The sequence below is a fragment of the Manis javanica genome, chromosome X, assembly GCF_040802235.1.
Source record: "Manis javanica isolate MJ-LG chromosome X, MJ_LKY, whole genome shotgun sequence".
NCBI lineage: Eukaryota > Metazoa > Chordata > Mammalia > Pholidota > Manidae > Manis > Manis javanica.
The window spans coordinates 88,457,913-88,485,691 of record NC_133174.1 but is presented as its reverse complement, the minus strand read 5'-3'; the positions used below and the strand labels follow the sequence as shown (position 1 = coordinate 88,485,691).

General features: G+C 35.8%; 1 protein-coding gene across 6 annotated transcripts in view; it reads right to left on the bottom strand.

Annotated features, from left to right (window-relative positions):
- DIAPH2 (diaphanous related formin 2) overlaps positions 1 to 27,779 on the bottom strand; it is a 943,365-nt gene that overhangs the window by 305,476 nt on the left and 610,110 nt on the right. For all 6 annotated transcript variants that reach the window (XM_073227594.1, XM_073227595.1, XM_073227592.1 and 3 more), the window contains one exon: positions 21,013 to 21,137. In XM_073227594.1, coding sequence (XP_073083695.1) covers positions 21,013 to 21,137 — 125 coding nt within the window. The remainder of the gene's footprint in view (positions 1 to 21,012; positions 21,138 to 27,779) is intronic.

Genomic DNA, 27,779 nt, shown 5'->3' with positions numbered 1-27,779 from the left:
ATACTTGTGAGCAAGAGACTCCCCACCACCTCCCAGAGCTTCCCTTTGTGTGCCCCTTAGATAAGACCCCTGTGGTTTGAATTGACCAACCTGGCCTTGGCCCAGGACTACCAAGGTGCTCCACCCATGAGCTCTAAAAAAGACATGTGCCCCAGGTTCTACCTCTCACACTTTCTATACCCTGCCTTGACCTTCCTGTGGAGCTCCTTGAGGCCTGCTGTGTACTTCCTCCAAGACCTGTGACTAATAAGCTTCCTTTGTGTTGTTTTGTTGAACTGGCCCATCATCTGACACCCTGGTGCCCTACTTGGCAAATGTTCTTAACAAAGCCACAACAATACCTTTCAAATCAAAGGTAGATCCAAGTCAAAAGGATCCTTCTTCAAATATTTTTGTCACTTGGCTTGCAGGCCAGTATAGTTTTCTGGTTTCCTCCTACCACACTAGTTGTACTTTACATTTCCCTGCCTCTTTGGTTAAAATTCTCATCTTCCTCACTTCTAAATGTTGAAATACCCTAGATCTTAGTCCTTGGACCTCTCTTCTCTGTCTACGCTTTCTAGGTAATCTTATCTAGTCTAATGACTTTAAATACTATCTCTGGGCTTATGGCTCCTAAAGTTTTATCTCTAGTCTAGATCTTTCCTTATAGTATAAGCTTAAATATTTAAAACTTGGATGCCTAATAGTGTCTCAAGCTTGACAGATCTGAAATCATACTCTTGATTCATCACTGCCAAAACTTCCATTCTTCCTCATCCAGAGGGCCTTATTTCTGTAATTGTTCTTCCTCTTCTTCAATCCTTAAATGGCTTCCCAGTGTACAACAAAAACTTACATGATTTCACCTTCACCACCCTTTCTCCTTACCTTCTCCCTCCCTCACTGCAAACAAACCACCGGGTCTTCTTGCTATTCCTTGCATACTTCAAGCATGATCATGCTCACACCTTAGAGCCTTTGTATGAGTTACCTCATCATAAACAGCTCTTTCTTCAGTTATTCACACAAATCCTCTCCACTTGATTCAAATCTCTGTTTAAATGTCACTCTCTAAGAAGGGTACCTCACTGACCAATTTATCTTGAAAAAAGAAAAAAAGCATTGCTCTGATTCTTAATCCATTTGCCCATTTTAATTTTTCTTATCACTTATCATTTTTTGGTATTATACTACAAATTTGTTTTTTGACAGTGTACTGCAGTAGAATATACCCTCAAAGACTTATATATAAAAATAAAAGTTTCTAGTCATTGAATCCCTGGTGAAGAAAATGGGGCTTGGCAAAGAGCAGGTATTTGATAACTATTTGCTGAATGAATAAATGGATTTGTTAACAGTAAGGATAACATTATAGTATTATATTATCAATAATGATAAAATGAATATCAGGAAGAAAATCAACATTTATACATTTAATGTTTGAGTAGAATAAAGATGAATGTACTACATTACATTAGGAATATAAAAACTTTTTAGATTTGAAAGGGACATTCAAGATTGCCTAATACAATCCCTTTGTAATTAAATGTCTGTGTATTTATTTGTATGATTTGGAATTATCATTTCCTTTTCCTGAATATCTGGGTCCAGGCTAACTTATTGAAAGATGATACTTTTATTTCCTGTAGAGGAAATGAATATTAAAAACTTTATTCTTAACAAGATTAAAATTTAAACTCAGCTGGGAAGAAAACATGGCAGCATGAGTAGTGTGGCAGAAATCTCCTCACAAAACCACATATATTAAGAAAATACAGCAAATACAACTATTCCTAAAAAAGTGACCACAACTAACAGTACACCAGCCAGTCTACATCTGGGAGAAGTCAACATTTCACTGAAAAGGGTAAAGCAAAAAGCCATGACCCGGCAGGACCCGAGCACTCCCCCCACCTCAGCTCACTGGCGGGAGGAAAACAATCAGAGCAGGGAGGGAGTGGAAGATCAGGACTGCTAAATACCCAGCCCTAGAAATCTACCCTGGGAGCCCAGATCCACATTGCATGGTGCTCTGGTGATTGGAGGGGCTGAAAGGCAAAGTATGAGACTAAGACTGCAAACAGGTTCCCAGAAATGGCTGCCCTAGGACAAAAGAAAAGCAGGTGCTTCAATGGACCTCTCAACAGTTAGAGGGCTGCTAGGGGGACAAGGGTTTGGGAGAAGGAACAGGTGAACAAAATCATCCTGGCACACTCAAACCAGCAGGCTGGGAAATTTCAGGAGCTTCAGGCACCATATTCCCCTGGTTGGCAACACAGCCCTGAGGCCCCTTATTGTGATAAGCAGCCTGCGGCTCCTTCATCCCTGCTGGCACCTATGTGCAAACCAGCTGTCCCTGGGATTGCTGCAGACCAGCTGGAAGGTACTGCCAACCACAGCAACTACATAGCTTAAAGCAGAGGGTTCTCCCTACATGCAGCTAATCGGCCCAGACCACAAGGCTGCTCCCTGCTTGCGGCTGACAGGCACAGACAGCAGAAATGGGCACTGAGACCAGGAGAAACAAAAGGGCTTTGTTATCATGGTGGAAGTCACACTGCTCTCCTGCAACTCCCGCCATCACTCTAGGCCATCCCGAGGGCCACCATGCCCATGGCAGTTTAGGGGATTAATCCAGAGAATGTGCCCTGCATGCAGTTAACCGGCACAGACAGTGGAGACAGGCACGGTGACCGGCAAGCAGGAAGGGACTTTGTCCTCCCAGATGATACCCATGCCACTTGCCGGTGACCACATCCATTGCTCCAGGACTATGAAAAGGCAGAAGAACCTTCTTTCTGAAAAATAATTCAAAATAAAAGTCAAAACTATGCTAATGGAGCTACAGAAAAATATTCAAGACTAAGGGATGAATTCAGAAGGGAGATAACTGAAATGAAACGAACAATGGAGGAATGTAAAAGCAGATTAGGTGAGGTAGAGGAGATAGTGAATGGAATAGAAATCAGAGAACAGGAATACAGAGAAGCTGACGCAGAGAGAGAAAAAAGGATCTCGAGGAATGAAAGAACATTAAGAGAACTGTGTGATAAATCCAAATGGAGTAATATTTGCATTATAGGGGTACCAGAAGAAGAAGAAAGAGAAAAAGGGATAGAAAGTGACTTTGAAGAAAAAAGTGCTGAAAAGTTCCCCAATCTGGGGAAGGAAACAGTCTCTCAGGCCATGGAAGTCCACCAATCTCCCAACACAGCGGACCCAAGGAGGACAAAACCAAGACACATAATAATTAAAATGGCAATGATCAACGATAAGGACAGAGTATTAAAAAGCAGCCAGAAAGAGAGAAGAGATCACCTGCAAAAGAAAAACATCAGGCTATCATCAGATTTCTCAGCAGAAACCATACAGGATAGAAGGGCATGATATATTCAATGCAATGAAACAGAAGGGAATAGAAGCAAGAATACTCTACTCAGCAAGATTATCATTTAAATTTTAAAGAGGGATTAAACAACTGCCAGGTAAGCAAAAGTCGAGGGAATTTACCTGTCACAAACCATCTCTACAGTGTATTTTAAAGGGAATCCTATGGATTGAAGGGTACCTAAGACAAAACAGCTGTCACCAGAGAAAATAAAACCACAACAAAAGAAGTAGACCAACTAAATACTAACCAAATATAAAATTAAATCAGCTACCTACAAAGTCAGTCAAGGGATACACAAAGAGTATAGAATATGACACCTAACATATAAAGAGCGGAGGAGGAAGAAAAAGTAGGGAAAGAAAAAAGAATCATCAGACTGTGTTTATAATAGTGTAATAAGTGACTGAAGGTAGATTGCTACATAGAAAAGAAGCTGCCCTTGAACCTTTGGTAACCATGAATCCAAAGCCTCCAATGGCAGTAAGTACATATCTATCGATAATTATCTAAATGTAAATGGATTGAATGCACCAATCAAAAGACACAGAGTTACAGAATGGATAAAAAAGCAAGACCCATCTATATGCTGCCTACAAGAGACTCACTTCAAACCAAAAGACATACACAGACTAAAAGTGAAGGGATGGAAAAAGATATTTCATGCAAACAATAAGGAGAAAAAAGCAGGTGTTGCAGTACTTGTATCAGACAAAATAGACTTCAAAAGAAAGAAAGTAACAGGAGACAAAGAAGGACATTACCTAATGATAAAGGGGGTAGTCCAACAAGAGGATATAACCATTATAAATATCTATGCACACAACACAGAAGTACCTACATATGTGAAACAAATACTAACAGAATTAAAGGGGGAAATAGAATGCAGTGCATTCATTTTAGGAGACTTCAACACACTACTCACTCCAAAGGACAGATCAAACAGACAGAAAATAAGTAAGGAGACAGAGGCACTGAACAACACATTAGAACAGGTGGACCTAACAGACATCTACAGAAGGCTACATCCAAAAGCAACAGGATACACATTCTTCTCAAGTGCACATGTAACATTTTCCAGAATAGACCACATAGTAGGCCACAAAAAGAGGCTCAGCAAATTCAAAAAGATTGAAATTGTACCAACCAACTTCTCAGGTCACAAAGGTATAAAACTAGAAATAAACTGTACAAAGAAAACAAAACAGCTCACAAAATCATGGAGGCTTAACAACGTGCTCCTAAATAATCAATGGATCAATGACCAAATCAAAATAGACAGCAAGCAATATATGGAGTGAACTGAAAACAACAGCGCAATGCCCCAACTTCTGTGGGATGCAGCGAAGGCAGTTCTAAGAGGAAAGCATATAGCAATCCAGGACTATTTAAAGAAGGAAGAACAATGTCAAATGAACAGTCTAAATTCACAATTATTGAAATTGGAAAAAGAAGAACAAATGAGGCCCATAGTTAGTAGAATGAGGGGCATAACAAAGAGCAGAGAACAAATAAATAAAATTGAGAAGAATAAAACAATACAAAGAATCTATGAAAGCAAGACCTGGTTCTTTGAGAAAATAATCAAAATAGATAAATCACTAGCCAGACTTATGAAGAAATAAAGAGAATCTACACACATAAACAGAATCAGAAATGAGAAAGGAAAAAATCACTACAGACACCAACAGAAATATAAAGAATTAGAGAATACTATGAAAAATTATATGCTAACACACTGGATAACCTAGAAGAAATGGACAACTTCCTAGTAATATACGACCTTTCAAGGCTGACCCAGGAAGAAACAGAAAATCTGAACAGACCAATTACCAGCAATGGAATTGAAGTGGTAATCAAAAACTATCCAAGAAAAAAACCTCTGGACCAGATGGCTTCACCACTGAATTTTATCAGACATTTAGAGAAGATATAATAACCATTCTCCTTAAAGTTTTCCAAAAAAATAGAAGAGGAGGGAATACTTCCAAACTCATTCTCTGAAGCCAGCATCACTCTAACACCAAAACCAGGCAAAGACACGAGACAAAAAGAAAACTACAGACCAATATCCCTAATGAACGTAGATGCAAAAATACTCAACAAAATATTATCAAACCAAATTCAAAAATACATCAAGAGGATCATACATCATGATCAAGTAGGTTTCATCCCAGGGATGCAAGGACGGTACAACATTTGAAAATCCATCAATATCATCCACTATATCAATAAAAAGGACAAAAATCACATGATCATCTCCATAGATGATGAAAAAGCTTTTGATGAAATTCAACACCCATTCATAATAAAAAATCTAAACAAAATGGTTATAGAGGACAAGTATCTCAACATAATAAAGGACATATATGAAAAACCCACAGCCAGCATCATACTTAACAATGAGAAGCTGAAAGTTTTTCCTTTTTTCCTTTAAGATCGGGAACAAGACAAGGATGCCCACTCACCCCACTTTTACTTAACAAAGTATTGGAGGTCCTAGCCATGGCAATCTGACAACACACACACAAAAAAATGCATCCAGATTGGTAAGGAAAAAGTTAAACTGTCCCTGCTTCCAGATGACATGACACTGTACATAAAAAACACTAAAGAATCCACTAGATATAATATATGAATTCAGCAAAGTTATAGGATAAAAACTTAATCCACAGAAATATGTTGCATTTCTATATACTAATGATGAACTAGCAGAAAGAGAAATCAGGAAACAATTACATTCACAATTGCATCAAAAAGAGTAAAATATTTAGGAATAAACCTAACCAAGGAAGTGAAACACGTATACCCTGAAAACTATAAGACACTCTTAAGGGAAATCAGAGAGGAGACTAATAAATGGAAATTCATCCCATGCTCTTGGCTAGGAAGAATTAATATTGTCAAAATGGCCATCCTGCCTAAAGCAATATACAGATTCAATGCAATCCCTATCAAAATACCGACCTCATTCTTCAAAGAACTGGAACAAATAGTTCTAAAATTCATATGGAACTGCAAAAGACCCTGAATAGCCAAAGCAATCCTGAAAAGGAAGAATAAAGCAGGGGGGGGATTACCCTCCCCAACTTCAAGCTCTACTACAAAGCCACAGTAATCAAGGCAATTTGGTACTGGCACAAGAACAGAACTATAGACCAGTGGAACAGACTAGAGAGCCCAAATATAAACCCTACCATATATGGTCAATTAATAAACAATAAAGGAGCCATGAACATGCAATGGGGAAATGGCAGCCTCTTCAACAGCTGCTGTTGGCAAAACTGGACAGCTACATGTAAGAGAATGAAACTGGATTATTGTCTAACCCCATAGAAAAAAGTAAACTGGAAATGGATCAAAGACCTGAATGTAAGTCATGAAACCATAAAACTCTTAGAAGAAAACATAGGCAAAACTCTCTTGAATATAAACATGAGCAACTTCTTCCTGAACATATCTCCCCAGGCAAGGAAAACAATAGCAAAATTGAACAAGTGGGACTACATCAAACTAAAAATCTTCTGTACAGCAAAGGACACCATCAGTAGAACAAAAAGGCATCCTACAGTATGGGATAATATATTCATAAATGACATACCCAATAAGAGGTTGACATCCCAAACATATAGATCTCACGCACCTCAACAAACAAAAAGCAAATAACCCAATTAAAAAAAGGACAGGGGATCTGAAGACACTTCTCCGAAGAGGTAATTCAGATGGCCAACAGACACATGAAAAGATGTTCCACATCACTATTCAGCAGAGAAATACAAATTAAAACCACAATGAGATAGCACCTCATACCAGGTGGGATGACCAACATCCAAAAGACAAACAACAACAAATGCTGGTGAGGATGTGGAGAAAGGGGGACCCTCCTACACTGCTGGTGGGAATTTAAATTTGTTCAACCATTGTGTAAAGCAGTATTGAGGTTCCTCAAAAAACTCAACAGAAATGCCATTTGACCCAGGAATTCAACTCCTAGGAATTTACTCTATGAATATAGGATCCCAGATTCCAAAAGACATATGCATCCCTATGTTTATCGCAGCACTATTTACAATAGCCAAGATATGGAAACAACCTAAGTGTCCATCAGCAGATGAATGAATAAAGAAGATGTGGTACATATGCACAATGGAATATTATTCAGCCATAAAAAGAAAACAAATCCTACCATTTGCAACAACATGGATGGAGCTAGAGGGTATTATGCTCAGTGAAATAAGTCAGGCGGAGAAAGACAAGTACCATCTGATTTCATTCATCTGTGGAGTGTAATAAGAAAGCAAAAACTGAAGGAACAAAACAGCAGCAAACTCACAGAGACTAAGAATGGACTAGCAGTTACCAAAGGGAAAGGCACTGGGGAGGGTGGGTTTGAAGGGAGGGATAAGGTGAATAAGGCACATTATGATTAGCATACATAATGTAGGGGGGGCACGGGGAAGGCAGTATGGCACAGAGAGGACAAGTAGTGACTGTATAGCATTTTACTATGCTGATGGACAGTGACTGTAATAGGGTTTGTGGTAGGGACTTGATAATCGGGGGAATCCAGTAACCACAATGTTGCTCGTGTGATTGTATATCAATGATACCTTAATAAAATTTAAAAAATTAAACTCAAAGCAATCACTTAAAGATGAGGAAAATAGGTGATAATCATTCATAAGTCCAAAGAATTTTCAATTAATATTAGTATTATTAATCTAAGTATATCTTGGCATTTTATGTTATGAAAAATGTGAATAACATAGATGATACATGCAGAAAAACAAACAGGCATGTCCCATTGTAGTATGACTGAGTTAATAAAATTACAGAAATCTTCCTTTAATTAACATGTCAACAATGTTAATCTCACTAATCTTTTGGTAATTCTCACATACACGCACACACACACACACACACACAAATCAAGAGATTTGCCAGGTTTTTATAAACTTGTAATTCAAAGATGTTTTGCAATCCCAAATTAGATCTTGTGGTATTTAAAAAATCACAATTTTAACACCTAAACTTCCTGCAGGCAGCAGGGTTTCTTCTTTAAGCCTAACCCATTGCAGCTGCATTTCATTTTTATTTGAAAAGACTGATCCAGTGTTTTTATAGCTCTCGATTAAGCTGTTTAAATAAAAAAAGTAAATGTTGAAAGAGGAAACCACTACAGTTAAGCTCTATGTAAACGAGTTATGGGCAAATCTCCGGTGGTTTGGAAGTTTGGTTTGGATATCTAAATCTATTCCAGCCTCTTCAGCCGAAAAATTCCAGCTCCCACAAGGTTAGCAGAGCTTTAAGTTTTCCACTGAATCTGACATAGCTTTTCAAAAACACCCACATTCAATCCCTAGCCAATAATAAAAGCAATGTTGGGGAAGAAAACTTAACAGAGATTTTGAAACATAAAACATCCTCAGTATTTGGTTCAATGTGAGAGATTTCTAACTCTAATACTCTGAGAAAGGGACCGTGGGTTTAGACAGAGTAGGGTGACAGCCTCCAGGAAAAAGCAAAGCAGGTTAATCATAGCCAGAACAATGTAACAATGGGCAAAGAAATCCCTACCAAAACTCGGTATTAAACATTAAGCAAAGTCAGAGTCACATTAATTCTCTACAGTAAAAATGTTAAACTAGGAATATAAGCATTCTTCTGTGAGATTAGTTAAAACTAAAAAGCCAGGAGTAACTTGGCCTGGAATGTTTGAATATTCCCCAGATAAGAAAACACCTCAGCATCGCCCATGTCTTTACTGTGTCAGTTATAACAGACCATTGTAAGATTTACTTTAGCCTCCTAAAGGCCCGGCTTATTTTCTTTAACTTTACCCAAATGCTTTTCTTTTTCCAGCCCTAAATCAAATGATTTGCAACCTAGACAAGTAATAATGGCAAGCAAGCCCAGTCATAAGCACCATAATAAAAACAGGAAGGACTCCATCTTAAAAATAAGATTGCATTTTAAAACCGAAGAAGTTAAAAAATAAGTTTCTTAACAAACATGCAATAACTCAGCCTACCTTGGGAGATGGACAGGCAGTCCTGATTGAAATGCTCCCAGACCAAAAAGCTGCTATCCTGGGAAAGAATCAAAGCAGTAAATTTCTTGTGTTAACTTTGCAAAATAACCTGGAAGCCTGATAAGAAACTTAGTGTCTCTTCAAAGATAAACACTTGGGGACCATCTGGCAGGTCTGCATTCCTAGCCCTTTGTCTTTCAATCACCTATAAAACCCCTAGACAACACACAAGTATGGATTCTCTTGTCCCCTCCAGGCATGAGCTTGGAGTTCTGTCCTCTCACTTTATCTCTAAATAAAAGTCTCTGCCTTGCTCTGCTACCCTGAGTGTTTGCAAAATTCATTCTTCCACTACCCGAACAAGAACCCCGGCATCAACTCCACACATAGTGCAAATCTAGTAAGACCATGGACAAGAAACTATTTGCATTAGAATTGCAACTAACCTAAATCATCACCGAGGAACCAAAACTTTCAAGTATTTTTAACATCTGTAGATAAACTGGCAGAAGGAAAGTTTCATCATCACATTTTTCTTGGATTCTTATACAGCCTTCGCAGCTCAACTCAAGCATCACCTTCTCAAGAGAGCCCTCCCTTAACTAGGTTGCCAATTGGCATGGCATTATCAATCTCTTCTGGGGCACACACCATGGTTTTTTGCAGTTGTTTAATGTCCATCTCTTCCTCCCAAGTAAAACCTCCATGAGGGTAAACATCATGTCATGTCTTTTTTGCTCACCACTGTATTCTAAGTACTTAACACATGGTGAGAATTACTAAATACATATTTGTGGAATGAAAGAACCCTCAAAAACATCAAGTTGGTGCAAGACTTAATATGATAGCTTTCATTATGGAACGTTTCTGAGGAGACATGAAAAGATCAAATAATTTTTAAAAATGTATAATACCATACAAATATATAACTTGGTATTACTGTATTACAAATCCAAACTATAGGGCAGCTAAATGTATTATTGAAGATTAAAAAAAAATCTGCCTCATCAAACACACACACACACACACACACACACACACACACACACCCCTTTGTGATAAGTGGAAACAATTCTGATTGTAGTCTTTACTTGAATCAGTAGTTGGCAGGTGGCAAGTATCACCCCACTCAGGCAAATACCATATGGTGGTTGGAAGCAGGGAGAAGAAGGAAAACAAGAGTTACTGAAGCTCTTTACAACCCACCAAATACTGTTCAAACTCATTAAACTAGTACTCTTGATCCTTTGGAATGTGATTTTTTACTCTTTCTTCGTAATACTCTCACTACTCCTGGACAAATAGGTCTACTTGATGTTCTTACAAAACATTTTTGATCTTTACTGTTTGTGTCTTTGCTGAGGTCTGTTTTGTAATTTTCCATAAAACCTACCCCCAAGTTTTCAGTCAGAAGGACTGACTTTTATTTTATAGGATGAATTTCCCATCATGCCTATTGAATTTATCATACCCATATTGTCTTACACTCATTTGGGTATATGGTTGATTCTGTTTACAAATTCTAAGTTTCTGAAATGAAAGGTCCATTTCTGTATACCTCACAGTCCTAATGTTCACAAGGCATATACAGGCATTAAAAGAATGATTAAATATACGTGTGGGCAGAAGGGAGATACAACCTAGAGTGGAGGGAAATTGTGTCAATCGTGCACTGATATCTAAATTTTTAGACTGATATGTTAGATAACCTAACACATGTACCCCATTACACAGCATCTCAATGCCTATAACCAATTAATTATTTTTAACATGCACTATTAATGAAAGCTATTTAATTCTATAATATGGGAACTGCTGGGCAAAATAAAGTTTAGTAATAAAAAATCCTGCTTTCAAATACAAAAAGGCTTATCATGTTCAGTTGATTACTTTGAATCTTAAATTGGGATTCTCCTTCAACCCAATCCTAGAATATCTGCATAAAGTCCAGTTTGGGTGAGTTCTTTGAATGCAAAATTATTTTAGTATTTATCTAATCAGGCATTATTAGTGGGTGGTTTGGAGGGGCTGTTTCAATAAAGGCATTAAGTGAATTTCAAAGTCAAATAGAACCACATTTTGGATGACCTATGAGAAAATGTAGCAAAATATTTTCAACTACCACCTTTATAAAATAACATCCTTGAAATAAAATGCCAGCAGACAGCAAATCATGTATTCATTCTCACCAGACATATATTGTGCCCTACCACGTGCCAGGAGTACACAAGATGATCACCATGAAACCTACACAGTAAACTCCCTGCACACGGAGGTTACATTTCAGCTGGAACTGAATTTTATCTCCTCCCTGAAGCTGCTTCAAACTACAACTTACCATATCTAGTTAACTCGTAACACACTTAGGACCAATGCCATACACTTAAACCTTATTAAACACCATCCTTTGAATGACTTATTTCCTATTGTTGCACTCTTAACTAAATGGTAAGCTGCTTTAGAGCAGAGAGAAACATTGTGCTCCATTTTTATGTTTCAGCTCCATGGTACCTAGTATAGTGCTGGGCTCTGCAGTAGCTCCTTAATAAATATATCCTGATCGACAAAAACATGGAAAAAAACCTTGAACCTGGAAAAACTGTTGGTAGAGCCAGTTCCTAATTATCTGTGCTAAAGGCGATGGTTAATGCAAAACAAGGGATAATGTACATGTCATTTCCATTAGGCTTTGGAATGCATTTCCATACTTAACCTTTCATTTAAGTCTCTTGTTTGTGTTAGGTAGAAAGATAGACATGAGCAGCTGGGGCAGGGGAAGGTAAGGATCAAGGAAAAACTGCCAAAACTGCCCAGGTAGGGGGGTCCCATGTGAGGACAACAGAGGCTTTACAGGGAAATAACTTCTTTGACTATCAGGACCAGGCCAAACCTGTCCCAACCTGATCCCAATGTGGGCACAATCGAACAAAACTGCCCAAACCACACCTCATCATAATCCCATTAAAACAAAATTGAGGTTTTGCTTCCCCCAAAGGGCTTTTCTGTGTGCGTTTTGGGGAAAGGCATGCCCACCAAGAGGAATGTATACTTAGAGGGGTCAATTAAATGACATCACTCTGTCAATCAAAGAAGTGCCTCCTAGCTAGGTTGTGGTAAATAGACCCTCCCCTAAATTAAGTCTGGGACCTTTGTCTACCTAGACTCTGACCCGTGCTTCCCATGGAGTGTATGCAAATAACACTTTTGCTCAGCTTCCCTACTGTGTCTCTGCCTTTCAGTTCTCTGTTTTGGCGGGGACAAGGAACAATGAGAACAAACTTGGCCTGTAACACTTGGGTTAAGAGTACATTTTCAATAAAATAATAAAGCTGGAATGTTAACTCCCAACTGTGGGCAAAGCTGGAATGCTGTCTCATTGACCAAACGGGGAGGAATGTTGGAAATGCCTACTGTTTTTTTAGTCTACACTATACTCAATTATCAATGAAATCATCCTGCATTGTTTGTTGCTTTCTTCTCTCTGTTAGTTTGACAACCTTGCTGACTATACATACTCCTTCAAAGCAGGAAAAATACCTTAATCTTATTTATAGGTGTCCTAGCATTTAGAAAATCACCTTTCATGGAATCTTAAGTATCCACAAATTCCATTTGTTGTTTCTTTCTTCTACTGAAGTGAAAAAGGTAGGGATTTAATACCTAACATCTGGATACTCCTGGGATAATGAGGTGTAAACATCCTACTTCCTCCATAGGTATTCACTACATTTCAAAGAATTGTCCCTTTCAGTCTTCAAAAAAAAGAAAAAAAGCAAACTTAGAACTTACATTAAAAAAAAAAACTTGGATAAAATGCAATTGGATAGAAGAGGACTATGCATATTTATAAAGAATATTTTCCTTGAGGAAAATAATTTATTTCTCACTTGTCAGGTTTAGGGCTGAATGATAAATGACACCTTATGCATGGTTTTTCTATTTCTCAAAACATGTTCAAAGTCATTATTATACCTAATTCTAATAACAACATATGTGTTTGCTTCAGTTTTACAAATGGGGAAATAGAACATTTTTCCTAAGTTCACAAAGACTAAGGTTAGAACTTAGGTCTATTCATACTCAGTTCAAATATCTTTTCATTCAAATGGATTTAATAAAAATCCTTTGATTATATAAAGAACATTAAACTTGGAAAGTACTTTTATATATATATATGTATATACTTATACACACACACATATATACATAGATATGGCAAATAAAGTGGACAGAGTATTTTTTAAGTGTGCAAAGTAAAATGGGCTCTCTAGGTTTTGAGTCAGGCCATGATAAGAGAAATTAGAAATCAGTAATTGAGCAGAGTTGTGCACAGATTTGATAATGAATGCCTTAGCAGATATGAAAAAGTCATTTACTAAATGTTTGCTTTTGATAAGATAAGAAGGGTTGATACCTTCACCCATCAGAACCATTTTCAAATCAGTTGCTCATGACGTTTCTTACTCAAAACAGTATCAGTTGGTGACTAGGTCATATTCTATTCTTAATGATGGATTGTTTTCTGGGAAAGTTTTTCTATACTTCTTTTTAAAAATTTTTATTGACTTTCCATTCTCACCACTTGTGAGTGCCTTAGCTTTAAAGGAGTAGCTGAGATGTAACCCCTCAAGCTGATTATAATTCTTAGTGTTTGTCTTATGAAGTATGTGTATGTGTGTGTATCCATCTTCAAAATTCAATTAGATAATTTCAATGATATTGTTATATATTTCTTTGCATTTCTAACTTCACTAATGAATTGTGACAATGTAATAAGATATTATCCTATTTTTCCTTAGCGACACAAAGGAGAATAGGATTGCATGATTATTAAACACACTGACTTGCTTTCTTTTCCTGCATTTTTTCAGTCTTAACTTTATAAACTAATTCACCTTCTATACCTTAATGGTTAAAAGCAAAGAAAAGAATACTGAATGTTCAATGAAAAGCTAACTTTACTTGCTATAATTTTCATAAGCTATATCTCAAACATTCTAATTAGAAATACTGAACAGACTTCTATCATAGAAAAACACACTGGTATATTTTTCCACATTATGAAAATAGTACATAATTGAGATTTTGTTGCAAGAGTATATTACTGGAAGTTATACTAACATCACTATCATTGCCTATAAACTGTATTTAATATACCATGTATACCCTTTATAAGTGAAAATAAAAAGTTTTAGTTTTAAATAAAAGCAAAAGGAAACAAGCTCACATTCATTGCTACAATATCCGATTTATGCTCTTGTAAATATTGAAATGACTTTAAATCATATCTATGTCTACATATAGATATCTATAAATACTACTTGTTCTATAGTATACATGCATACACAAAAAACAACTGTATTGAGTCATTTATTTTTCAAGCTTCTGTTTTTTAGATCATTTCTACTTAAGATGAATAAACCCCACAGAAAGGTATTTAACTTATTAAAACTTTGCATCTGGTGGGAATGATAAGAATTTGTCAGGTTGGGGATACATTAATTCTTTCAGAAAAATTATGTCCCATGATGTTCTGAAAAAGATGATTTCCTAGGTGAGTCTCTAGTGGCCTCGAAGGGTTTATACACCCTATAACTGAGCAGTATATTCATTCTCTTCTCACCATTGATGCCATGTACCAAATGTCTATCAATTCCCTAAAGTTTAAAAAATGGGGCTCTTAATCTATATAATTACAGGCTGAAGTTCAAAGAAGCAAGACTCTTCAAGAGAAAATTTTTGTGCCGATCCTAAAAAAACATATGCTCCATTCAGTTTCTCAGAATGTGATTTCTATCTAAGAGTTTCAAAGACAATTCTTAAGACCTGCATTTTAAATCAAATCATAATAAAGACACTGGAAACATGTTAGACCCCTTCGTTTTGTCAAACTGAAGTTATACCTGAAAAACAAGCTAATGCTTTCTATTTAATTGCCAGAATGTTGTTTAAAATTAATCATTATACAATGAACTCTAACCTATTGAATAAACATTTACTAAGACAACTTTCTACAAAGCACTGTGCTAGGCTTATTGCAGAATACTTAAAGATGAATGAGAATCCGTATCCTAAAAGATTTTATAAGCCAGTGTGCAAAACAGACCTGCACATAAGCAGAGTATGGGCAAGCCAGCAAGTACAATAATCAAATTATTAAAATGTTATGAGAACACAGGGGACAGGAAAATTAATTTTCATTGCCATGACTAAGGAAGGCTTTCTGGAGGAGATGCTGTAAGCACCTAATTTTTAAATCAGTTTACAAACCTTTGAAAAGGAAAATTTTCCTATTTGTGGGAGATTGAAAAGGGAACAATAAATACTTCCACAGTGAACAAATGTGGAATTCATCTCAGATTTATGAAACTTTCTGACTAGGCAACATAATATCATGGTTACGAGCACAAGGCTTGGAGTCTGAAAGATCAAAATGGACTTATTATGTATGTGATGCCACACATGAGGTTGAATCTTTGAACCTCTGAAGCCTCAGTGTTCTCATATTTAAAATGGGGTTATAATAGTACCAACCTCACAGGATAGCTTTGGAGATTGCTTGAAAATGTACACACACACGCACACACACACACACATTTTTGGCACTCTAACTGGCACATGACATTGACTTGACAGTTGCTATTATTATTTTACTATCATTTTATTTTTATTATAAATGATTATACCTTCTATTTCAAATCAGTATGTAGACAATTGAACTAAAAATAAAAGATCCCCAAACCATTCTGAAGAACATATATCTCAAAAAAATGTTAACAATCTTCCTTTTAAAAAGAACAGTATTTTCCCCACATACTTTGCTAAGACAATTTGCTTTTTAATGTATGTATTATCTCCATTATTGACTATGATTTTTTTTTTAAATTTTGTTTTACTTTATCCTGGAGCTGCTTTCCCTTAACAGTTTCATAAAAATGTTTTGAACGTCCTGATTTTCTGAGTTTGAGAAAGGCAGGCACTGAACATAAGGAGAAAAAGTTAAAGTCAGTACTTCCCCCCAGTCTAAAGTTCTCGATTTTTCTTCAAGAGTTAGAAAAGAGTCAAGATTACTACATCCATACTTAAAAAAGAAACACATGGATTTGCTCCTGAGATTTTTAGTTTGTTTGTTTCGTCAATTTTACATGGCATTTGCTTTACAAAGTGTGGATCATCATCTTGCTAAGACCCGTTATTGGCATGTTCTCAAAGGTGATTAATATTACTGTTGTTGAGCTTTTCCATCTCTTAAAAAATTATTCTCCTTACTAAAGAACAGTGGAATACAATTAACATAATTATGGTGCAGCGGAGACCCCAAATCAGTTTTGAATTGTCTGGTAAGGATAGTGTGCTTCCTCAGTAACTTGATTTTTAATCACTTCAAATGACTCTCCCTCCTACGGTGAGGGAATCCCAGGTGTTGACAGTTAGTTGACAGGGTGTTAATGTCATTAACATTCTGTCAGTTCTTCTTGTCAGTGTGTTAATGGTGTCCCTGCTGCTCAGTTACTCCCTGTCCTCCAGGTGGTGAAATGATTTAGCCAGCAGTCAATCAAAAAGCCAAGCTGATGTTGGGCAACAGACAGCCCTGCCATTGACAAAATCTGTGTGAGTAAACGTGGACAGAAATTTGTCAACAGGATATAAGCAGTAAGGTCAACATTGTGGTTAATGTGCTTTTTAGACAGTTTAAGATGTTGAGAACGGATCACCACACATATTTAAAAGTCTAAGAAGCCCTCTTTTGAGAATGGTCTTCTTTCCTGTCAGAAAAAGCAAGGAGCTATAAGGAAAAGTGATGCTTTGATTTAAAAGAACTCTTTCACAGTCACACTCAGGCCAAAAAGACAAAAGCAGCAAAAACTGGAGTGCACCTCTAATGTCAAGTCAAAGGGAAGAGGCCTGAGGAATGGCAAGCAGTCCATGTTCACTGTACCCTCTCACCTCTCTGAAGCATGTGTTATTTTTCAAAGCTTTGAAACCAGAAGTGATTCTGAATGTTACCCTATCAATATTTGCAATAGATGCCAAACACAGACTACAGAACTCATGGTAACCTTAAAAGATAAAAAGAGATGACCCATTGAAATGAATGAATTTAAAACCATGGGGCTATGGCAAATAACTTTACGAGTTGTTGAAGTTAATCTGCCACATCTCAAGCTTACTACAGTGACACAGGGAAAACTGTGGTCAATATTGTTATCAGATATGGAAAACTTGAAAAAACCCATTTAATAAATGGATAAATTTTAAAAGCTCAAGTATGCAAAATTTGGCACTGATACATAGTAAACATTCAATAAGTGAGACTGAATATTATCATTTTTATAATGTACTAAAAAAGAATATAGATTTTATTTCAATTCACTGTACAACTGAACTAAAAACTTGAAGTACTATTATGATGAGCACATTAGTATGAAAAATACTAAGAAGTTTGCTTTTAAAAAAAATCAGGGTAATAGCAATAACTTCCCCATATAGTTATCTAGATTTTTTACAATGTACATTTCAATATATATAGTACTATTATATCCACTATAGATCATTCCTTTTAATCCTAGAACTCCCTCCTATTATTTATAATAATCCCCCCTTTCTCCTTGTTTTGTAGTCATATAATGTTTTGCTTATTTTACTCTTTCCATCTTTTTTTTTGTTTTGAGTTAGAGCAAGCAACCAATTTTGGGTAGAGAGAAAGGGAGACTAAAGACAGAGGTGATGAGCTTCGTTCTAAAGCCATTGGCTGTTCTTCAGGAGGCAGGGAACAGCCTCGTCCCCTTCACTCATAAGAGAGGTTTCATTTTCTACCCTGGCCTCCCCCATCATCTGGACATCTACTTTAAAAAGGTATGGATTTCCCATCTAAAACTGACTAAACTTCACATGCTGCTCTAAAAAGGTGATTCAATGTTACTTGAGTTCCTGATAAGATTTATATGAAGAAAAGTTTTATAACTGTAAGCACAGCCTACCACTGTTTAACAATAATCATTTGGAAGTGCTAAGTAAAAGTAGGAATGTATTAGCTGCTATCCACTGTCTCCAGCTTAATATTCTTTGATTTGACACATACTTACTGAGAGTGCCTGCATGTTGTTAGATGGTGTGCATTGTAATGCACATACAGAAATTAACACAGCAGACATGATCTTGGCCATGGGGACAAAAAGACAGGGAAGCATGTAAATGCCAAGACTGTAAGCAGCATGAGGTCAAGTTTTCTATCTTGTGCACTGTTGTATTTTCATGGCCTGGTAATACCTAGTATATTATAAGTGTTCAATCAATATTGTGAAAAATTAAGTGTGAACATAAGGTGCTATAGGACTTAGCCAACCTGGAGATCTGTTGAAGATTCAACCTGCATATTCAGTTGCTCTCTGGCCACCACTGCTGCTAACTACAGCCCTGATGTTCTGAAAGCCAGAGGCATGGCATTGGTATTTAGTGTTTGAATTGACTGTCTTTAGACATTACTGTTTAAGTTGGTAGGGTTACTTTCAAGTGAAACTACTTCCATACTTGTGCCTATAGATATTCAATTTATAGGGCCAGTGATCTGAAGCAAACAAGTTATTGGCAGGGGACAGAAATATCGGAAAGATCATCCAGTCAAAGAATCCTATACTAGAAATAGAATCATGGTTTTAATTTTAAAACAGAATCAAGTATCCCATAATAAAATATCCTTCTCTTTTGTAACTGCCAGAAGAGTAAAAAATATTCAGTAGGCATCAGAATTTATATAAAATACATGCATATGATGAGCATGCATTTTTTCATTTTCTAGAAGATTGAAACTCTCAGTGGGTGCCCAGTGAGTCTTCCAAAGCAAGAATAATTTAAGTAACAACTCTGTCATTGTAATTCATGAATTAGGAGTTTTCAACCAACTCAACTCAATAGTCTAACCTTTTCCCTAAATAAATTGCTGTATATTTTATTTTGTTTTATTTTTTTAAAATATGATATGCAAAGTAACAGCTCCATTTTAATAAAGTTTTCAAATCCCCTTGTAGACAGTCACACTTTAGCGCACTTAAAATGAAGAATAACCATTCATCTATAACTTACAGATACAAAAGGCACTGGATTTGTCTTTTAAAGTACTTAATTACCTGCATAAAGAGAGAAATAAAGAGTCCAGGCCAAGTTCATGAGGGTTTGAAATTACTTTTCTTTTTCTAAATGAGCAACAAAGACTCCTCAATGTGGCAAGCTGCTCTGTGGCCATAAGCCAGCTGTCGAATAAAATGTTAAAAGGAGCAAGGGGATCAGGAATTAAATTCAACATATATGAGGCAAGAACCAAAATCAAAAGTTGAAAAATGTGGGTGGTGTTTCCAATTAAAGGACAATATATTTGAAAGAAAAATCTAATCATCAATCAAGTTAAATCTTCATATTAAGTATCCCAATGTGGGTATTATGTAATTCAAGGTTATGTTTGAGGATTTCCTGCCTCCAATCACCCAAAAATTATGTTTCCAATATTCCTATTATGAAAGTCCTCAGCATCACTAAAGGGCCACACAAAATATAGTATTAACTCATGAGCCAAAAGACTGAGACTCAAAAAACATTTTTCACATAAATCTAAATTGCCATTTCTCAAGTAATTCAAATTTAGTACCATAGCTTCCAAGTTGGACAGGAAAGAAAGCATGTCAGAGAAGAAAAAGGCAATAGATTTAACCTTGAAACAAGGTGACTGCCACATAGTTGTTGAAGGAATTTACTTATTATCAGATAAAGAATTTACAGTATTCATTCCCTCTAGAGATATAAAATGGTGAATCAATCTGCAGTTCAAGATATTTATTTAAACCAGGAGGAGGATATGGCTTTAACTTTTGAAAACCAAAATGGAGAAAAAAAATCAACTCTAATGTTGTTTATCTTTAGATACCAGATTTAACATTAAACAGTTCAAGCTAAATACTATTTCTCAAGTTCTTCTAACATATATTTTATCCTTTATATGAATATACTGCATATACAATAGGGATTTAAAAACATGTATTTAGCAGGAAGTGCTTAATGTTATATAGATAGCTACTAAAATTTATTTAAATAAATAATCTACTGATCAACTCATCTATCCATCCACCCATACATCCATTTAACCCTTCTCGATCCTTTAGTCTATTGATATTAGTCATCTGATTGTCCTTGAAAATGCATGCATGCCATTGGAAAATACCTGCACACACACAAAGAGAAAAAGTCTCTGACAAAAAGAATAATCTTTTGTTGATCATTTCCTTTAAGCAACTGGTTATACAGGAGGTTCTTTTGTTCTGTTTTGGGTCTAATCAAACCTCATAAGACTTATCTTGCATATCTTATTGGCCTTCAAATGAAATTCTTTGAGAAATGGCATTTTTTTCTTATCTCATTGTTCCCTTGCTAACTCTACCTGGTTTAAAACATCATGAACCAAAATTTATGCTGTTAATATAATAACAGCCTATACACATATTCATCCACTGTGAACACACTGGTAAATTTCGAACTAAACACACAGTAAATACACACACACACACACACACACACACACACACACACACAGAAACTAACAAAATGTTTAAATAAAGGATATTGTCATCTTTGCCACAAACTTATCATGTTGATTTTCTGTTTGGGGGAATTTCTTGATGTCACGTTCCAGATTAATGACTTGTTGTTCCATTGCTTCAAGGTTACTCTTGAGAATTTCAGCTGAAACTGAAGAACAGTGTACAAAGAGTTTAGAATATTTTACCATGTATTTCACAAAACAACTAAAAGAAAACAATATCAATTTTTTTTTTAATGTGGAAGATAGTTTCATGAAGTCAACTCAAGAGTTTTCTGAATTACCACTCATAAAAATTCTACTCTCCATGAAGTAAGTGAAAATGTGTAATATACCAAATCATCATGCTTAATATGGGAATGTCACCATTTTATTCAGCCATTAGTTCAAATGAATCCATTTCTATTTAAATTAACTGGTGGAATTTCTAATATTTCATTCTTTAAAATCTAATTTGAAGATTGAAGAGAAACTAAGGTTCAAAGAGATCTTATTTTATTAATGCATGTTCTTGGTTATATAAATGATTTAAGGTTAAATTATATAAAAGGATCAAATATTTTTCCTTTGTTGAAATATCCTTATTTTTATAAACCAACATCTACAGTAAAAGTTACTGCCTTTAGTGCTTTTCATGCTAACAGAGATGTTAAAAATTGCTGTTGATACATAAAAGGAATTCAGAGCAAACCCCAGAGAACACAAATGCACATACACACCCACAAAGCTTCAATATACCCTCAAACACTATTATTATTTGCTTTAATTACCCCTAACATTCTCTGCACTTTTCTTTTTCTCTCCTCATTGACAGCCAATAATTTTAAGTATTGTATTCAAACTGCTCCTAAATATATGAACACTTTTCCCAACTCTTATGATGCCTTCTTTTCACAGAGGTGCTTTTTTCTTAAGCTTATACTATTTTATAGATACTCTATTACTGCATGACAGCCAATTATGTATGAAAACACTTCTATCAATATCAATGGCATTTGGCAGGGCTGTAGTTGAAAATACAAGGTAAGTATCAGAATTTGATAGGTAACCTGTGACACTGGTTCTTAAACTCAGTACTCTGAAACACTGCTCTTTTCATTTAAGGAACAGAAATAGAATAATATTACAATTCTTTTTTTTAAGTAAATACTGGTCTCATTCAGAGGCATATCAGAATTACAGTAAAAAATTCAAGAGTGACAAAATCAACCCCAATGGCAAATTTCAGCCAAACTCTTCTGATACAAATTCATCACATTGAACATGTACACTTTTATAACTCAACAAGGAGTAATTGCCTTAAATATACATTGGAAGTTCAAGAGGAAAATCAAACACCAACATTAAAGACAAATTATATATTTTTTTCTATTAATCTGTAACTGTTCAAGTAACTGTCTAATTGAGTTCCATTTGTATAGATGTGACAAGATTGGAAATTATTCTTTATTGGAGAAATCTAAGAGAGTTTAGTCTTGCCAAAATTTTGCTAATGGCTCAACGATCATGACTTGTTTTATTTAAAGGATGCATTTGCTATGGAGGAAATCATTCTCTCTGACTTTAAGTTTTTTCAGTTGGGTTTTTCCAGGAGATTCTTGATAATTATTCAAAAAGGTTCTCCTTTCTCCAGTTGGTTGAAAAACTAAAGGTATGAAACTGAAAAGTTGTTTATGTCATTTAGGTTATAAAGAAGAAATAAATTCATGATAACTTTCTGCAGTTAACAAAATGTGCCCAAAGCCCAGGATTAGGACACAATAGTGATCCTCCTATGAAAAACAATAATAATTCCAGTACTAAAAAGAGGAGGAGGAGGAGGATTCATTTGACTGTTCCATATAGAAATGGCCTAATCAAGTTGCTATGTAAACATAATTCTAGTTGTCTCATATAACAAGAGACAATACTTTTAATCCAGTGAGATTGCTTTTTACCCAAAAGTTGAATTCTGAATAAAAGTATTTTCCAGACATTTGTCTTCCTCAGCTTCTGATGTCAAATCCTAAATCCCCTATAAATCCCTCCAGAACTCTAGCAAATTCTCTACCATGTAAAGACACTTTTAAGTAATCTTCCACATATTGCCTTCCACTTGAATGAGAATTTTTTTGTTTCATGTACATAAACACAAAGTTTCTGCTATAAAACCTCAAGTGACTTAATGATAAGGTCTGTATCTAATTCTTTGCTTTTCCCTCAGTACTTACCACACCTGGTACTCAATAAATGTTTGTTGAATCAATGTGTATAATGCAAAAAGTTTTGGTTCTGATTTAAATTTCTGCCAACTTCTGCAACCAAATATGCATGTAGAAGTTATCATAATGATTGAAAGTTATCATATCAATTATTATGTGAGTATGGGAAGGGAGCAGGAAGCAAAGTGTGTCTAATAACAGGCAGAGGAAGCAGGGCTGCAGAGATGCTAGACAAATGGGAAATGAGGAACTGGGATAAGGAAAAGAAGTAAAGGACACCTTTCCCTTTTTTTATTAGGCATTTCTACTCTTCCCCTCTGATGAATTATTAATGGTACACTTGAACAAAAGAGAATACCTAAGATGTAATAATCCAAGGATTCTGGCCCACATGCAAATACATGGTCAAAGTAAAAGAACAATACCATTACATAACGCATATATTCTAAAATTGGTGGAATTGTGATATCTTAGAGTTAGAAGTAACATTGATGGGGATTTGGACTAGACTCCCCAGTTCTAAAAACTCAGGGTATACAGTGTCATAGTCTATGTTCCTAGAAAAAAAACCCTAAGAAGCTTGCTTATTAAGGCCACAATTATTGGGGGTGATGGTGGGGTGTAATCCCAGGGAATCAAGCATGTGGGACAAGGGAAGAAAGCAAATACAGGAGAATAAGTTACTGAACTGGTCACAGCTTTCTTTACAGCTGGACACTTAGCGTCTCAGGTTGTTTCCACTGGCACCAACTTCATGGGCATGTGACCTGTGCAGTCACACGGGGCCACGTGTCTAGAAGGGCCCTGTACTTTGTTTAATGCTTTTGTTGTCGCCATTTTGAAACTCTTATTAATTACTTAAACGGGCCCTGCACTTTCATTTTGCACTGGGCCCCACTAGTCAAGTAGTCAGACTTGGTCAACAGATAAAAAAACAAAACAACCGAAATTTTCAAGAGTTGGTTAGAGAGGGTGAGCAGTTCACCTGTTGGCTCCTTCGTATTTCTTATTCTCTCACTACTGAAATTCTGTTTCAAGTGATGTTAACCTCCTGCTCTGGCTGGGTAGCAGGACAAGTGGCCCAGGCTGGAGGGAAGGGGTGACATGAGAAGGGGTGCTCAGTGAATCTAGGTGGTACATAAACTAGATCCAGAACAGAGGATTCACTATATCCTAAATTGCTTATTCCCTTTTTGGCAGTTGATACAATAATAAAAATATTTTGTTTTCTTATAATCAAAATCAGCCTACATGAACTCTTTGTGCTCATTAGTTCTTATTTTGCCTTGTAGCCACACTGATCAAGTCTAGTGACTATTTTACAGGAAAGGTGTCACTCATATTTTCTTAATCTGCCCAGGCTTAACATACTCGTTCCTATAACTAGTCCTCCTAAGGTATAAAGGTTACTCATTACTTAAGCTCATAAATAATAAGTAACATTTGCTGAGTATTATATGTTATTCTACGTAGTTTTCTGTATTAACTCATTTACTCCTCACAAAAACTCTGAGGTGTGTAATACTCTCAAGCAGGTGGTATGATATCAACCAAATGATGTCTTCTAAGGAAGTTGTAAATGTAAAACAGTGTCTCTAATACCTGGAAGGCCAGCAAGTTGATATAAAATCTGTACCCACTGGCACAAGGACATATCACTTATATTTAGGGACAGGCATTGTCTTGGGAGTCAGCTTGATCAAGGTTCTAATCTCTGCCACAACAACTACTGGCTGGGTTACCTTGAGCCAGTTATTTAATCTCTCTGGATCTTCATTTACTGATTTGCAAAATGAAAATTAATACCTTCCTTAAAGGGAAGTCATTCAAGTTAAATGATTTGATAAATATAAAGTTTCTATAATTATACCTGGTACAAATAGGTAATCCTATAGATATTTATTTCCTTTTTCACTCTCCTCCTCCTGTACCTTCCAGCAAATTCCTACTGTATACATGCCACTAAGAATTAAACAATTTAGATGTAATCTGAACAATAAAAAGCAGTCATTCCCCCTACCTGCTACCTCAACATGGCCTGATTTAATTTAATATTGCTCTTCTTTCTAATCAAGAGAACTAAACTTAGATTGTGGCTTCTATTTGGAGGTTTTGCAGGGTACATGGAATTTTTGGTCTGGGAACCAGTGACAGTTAGACTAATGAACAGCCAATTTGTTAGAGGTATTAGCAAGGTCCAAATTTAAAGAATATTTCTGGGAATTAAAACCTGTGTAGTAGTCTGTATTTCTCTGGAGACATTTAAAAGTTAGTTATTTGGGCTTTGTAGACTTGTCTAAAAGATAACAGATTTTTTTTTAAGTGTTAGAAAAGAATTAACATGTGCTTACCTGCCTATTTGCCTTGAATACATTTAATTCAATCTTAAGAGTTGTGAGTCAATGTTGCTTATTTAATTGTTTAATTAAGTCTTGGTCTACATTACTTCTAGTATTTCTTGAGGGTGTGTGTATGTGTGGAGAAACAGAGAGACAGAAACTTTTACTGGAGGTGAGGGGAGTGGTGGGATACCTGGAGTTTTAAGAACATTTAAATACCAGAGTGTGTTAGAAATGCTTATCTCCTGCATAGACTCAGCTTCAGAGTATATTTCTGTGCCTGTCATTATATTAGTTCACTAATATAAATTAGGGAATCTTTAATGACAGTGCAAATATTTTCTATCTGAGTAAATTCCCACTACAGGCATTTTCAATGACTGATTAGTCAGTCTGGTGGCACTTTAATTTTTTTCTTCCATTTCATTTTTTACATCTGCTACTGAATTACTGAATCTGAATTATAGCACTAAAAATTAAATTATAGCCATTGGGTTCTTTATTATAGCTTTCTTCCTTGTACTCCATAAATAACCTTTTAAGCTCAGTATATTCTCTGAGTTATACATAAGGAGAAACTTTGCCCACAAGTATTATTTATCTACTTACTTCAGTTGAAAAATATACATATACTTTTTTCCTGGCTTCAAGCAAATATACTAGAGTGGCCTGATGGAAAGACTCTTCAATTACATAGTACATAAGAGAAATACTATGCATTTAAGGGGAAAGAAATCACAGTACGCTGGTGATATTCTCTAGACCATGTGCAGAATGTGTAATTTTATGTAAATGTAAAAACTTTTCCAGGAACTCAAGGAATTTTTTTCTCTGAATTAAATATTTCTATTAATTTTACCCGTTGACAAAGTAACCAAGCACTTCTTACCTCTCTGCTCTAAGAAAGACCAAGTAAAAATTTATCCTTGCAAGTCTGTATGTGAATAGGCCCAAACATGATTATAAGTACCCTGTAATTTTCTTTAACTGAATATATTTAGTTGAAGAATTACTAACAGCTGAGCGGCACCGCATTAAAGTGACTCATCCAGAAAGCATACATAAAAAAGAAAAGGATATTACAAGCAACCTGAACAATAGTCACAGTTGTATTCTTTCTCGAGTGCATTTATAAGTTGATAGTTTCATTTTATATGAAGGCTGTACAAGGAGATGAAGCAAATGTGTTTATATAATAACAATAATTAAAGATTATCACTGTGGGCTTCTTAAGCCTTTAAAGAAAATAAGTGGCAAATGGCACCCAAATAAGAAAATTTGATTAAAAAAAAAATCTTAGAAAATGACTCATTCATGGGAGGAAAAAAATTTGATAAAAGTCACCTTAACAGAAAACACAATTTAACTTGAATCCTTACTAAATGAAATTTAAAAATATATGACCCCAACATGTGTTGACCAAGGGCCATCACTTGCCCCTCTAACGTGTGCCCTTGGGAATAATATGCAGTTTTTCTAAATTGGATTCATAATATGGCCTGAACTGATGCTGATAGCAGAAGTTCCTTAAGAAAACATGAAAACTGCTTTACAAACCATATAAATGTTTAACTCTAAAAACTTCATGAAGCATATTTCAATGTCTGGGTTTACACATTTGTACAAGAAGTTGGCCTGGAAACCTCAATCTGAATTCTTCTTTTTTTTTTTTTAATAAAGAAGTGGAGGCTTCTATCAAAAAGAAAAGAAACAAAAACACTAATAACTATGGGAGGTACGGCTAAAGGACAGGGGAATTAAAAGGGAAAGAAAGCTTGAAACCCTCTGAATAATGATTTGTGATAAAGCGCTGTACCCTGACCAGCAAACCCCCAGCAACGGACAGTCAAAAAGCTGCCTATAAAGAATCCCAGTTCTTTTACCTGCTGTCTCCTCTGCAACTGCTTTTCTGCCTGCAGCAAATAGTATGTGTGAATTTTTAAATCAAAGGCTAAAAAACAAACTGAAATCTCCTACTCTTGTTGTCAGTCTTAGCTCAAGGCCAGGATTGGGAAGGACATATGCAAGCTGAAGCTTTTCTAAGCCAAGCTGGATATAGTCTTGTTGGGATAGTTTGTTCTCACCATGCAGAATTTTTTTTAAAGCTCATTTGTTCTCCTTGAAATAAAAGATCCCTCACTCATGACATCTTAAACTGGAATAATTTTAATCGGTCAAGTCAAGTCTTTACTGATTTGAGGTTGGGCTATACTGAATTATTCTCCCCTGGATATTTTATGTAAATGTCTGG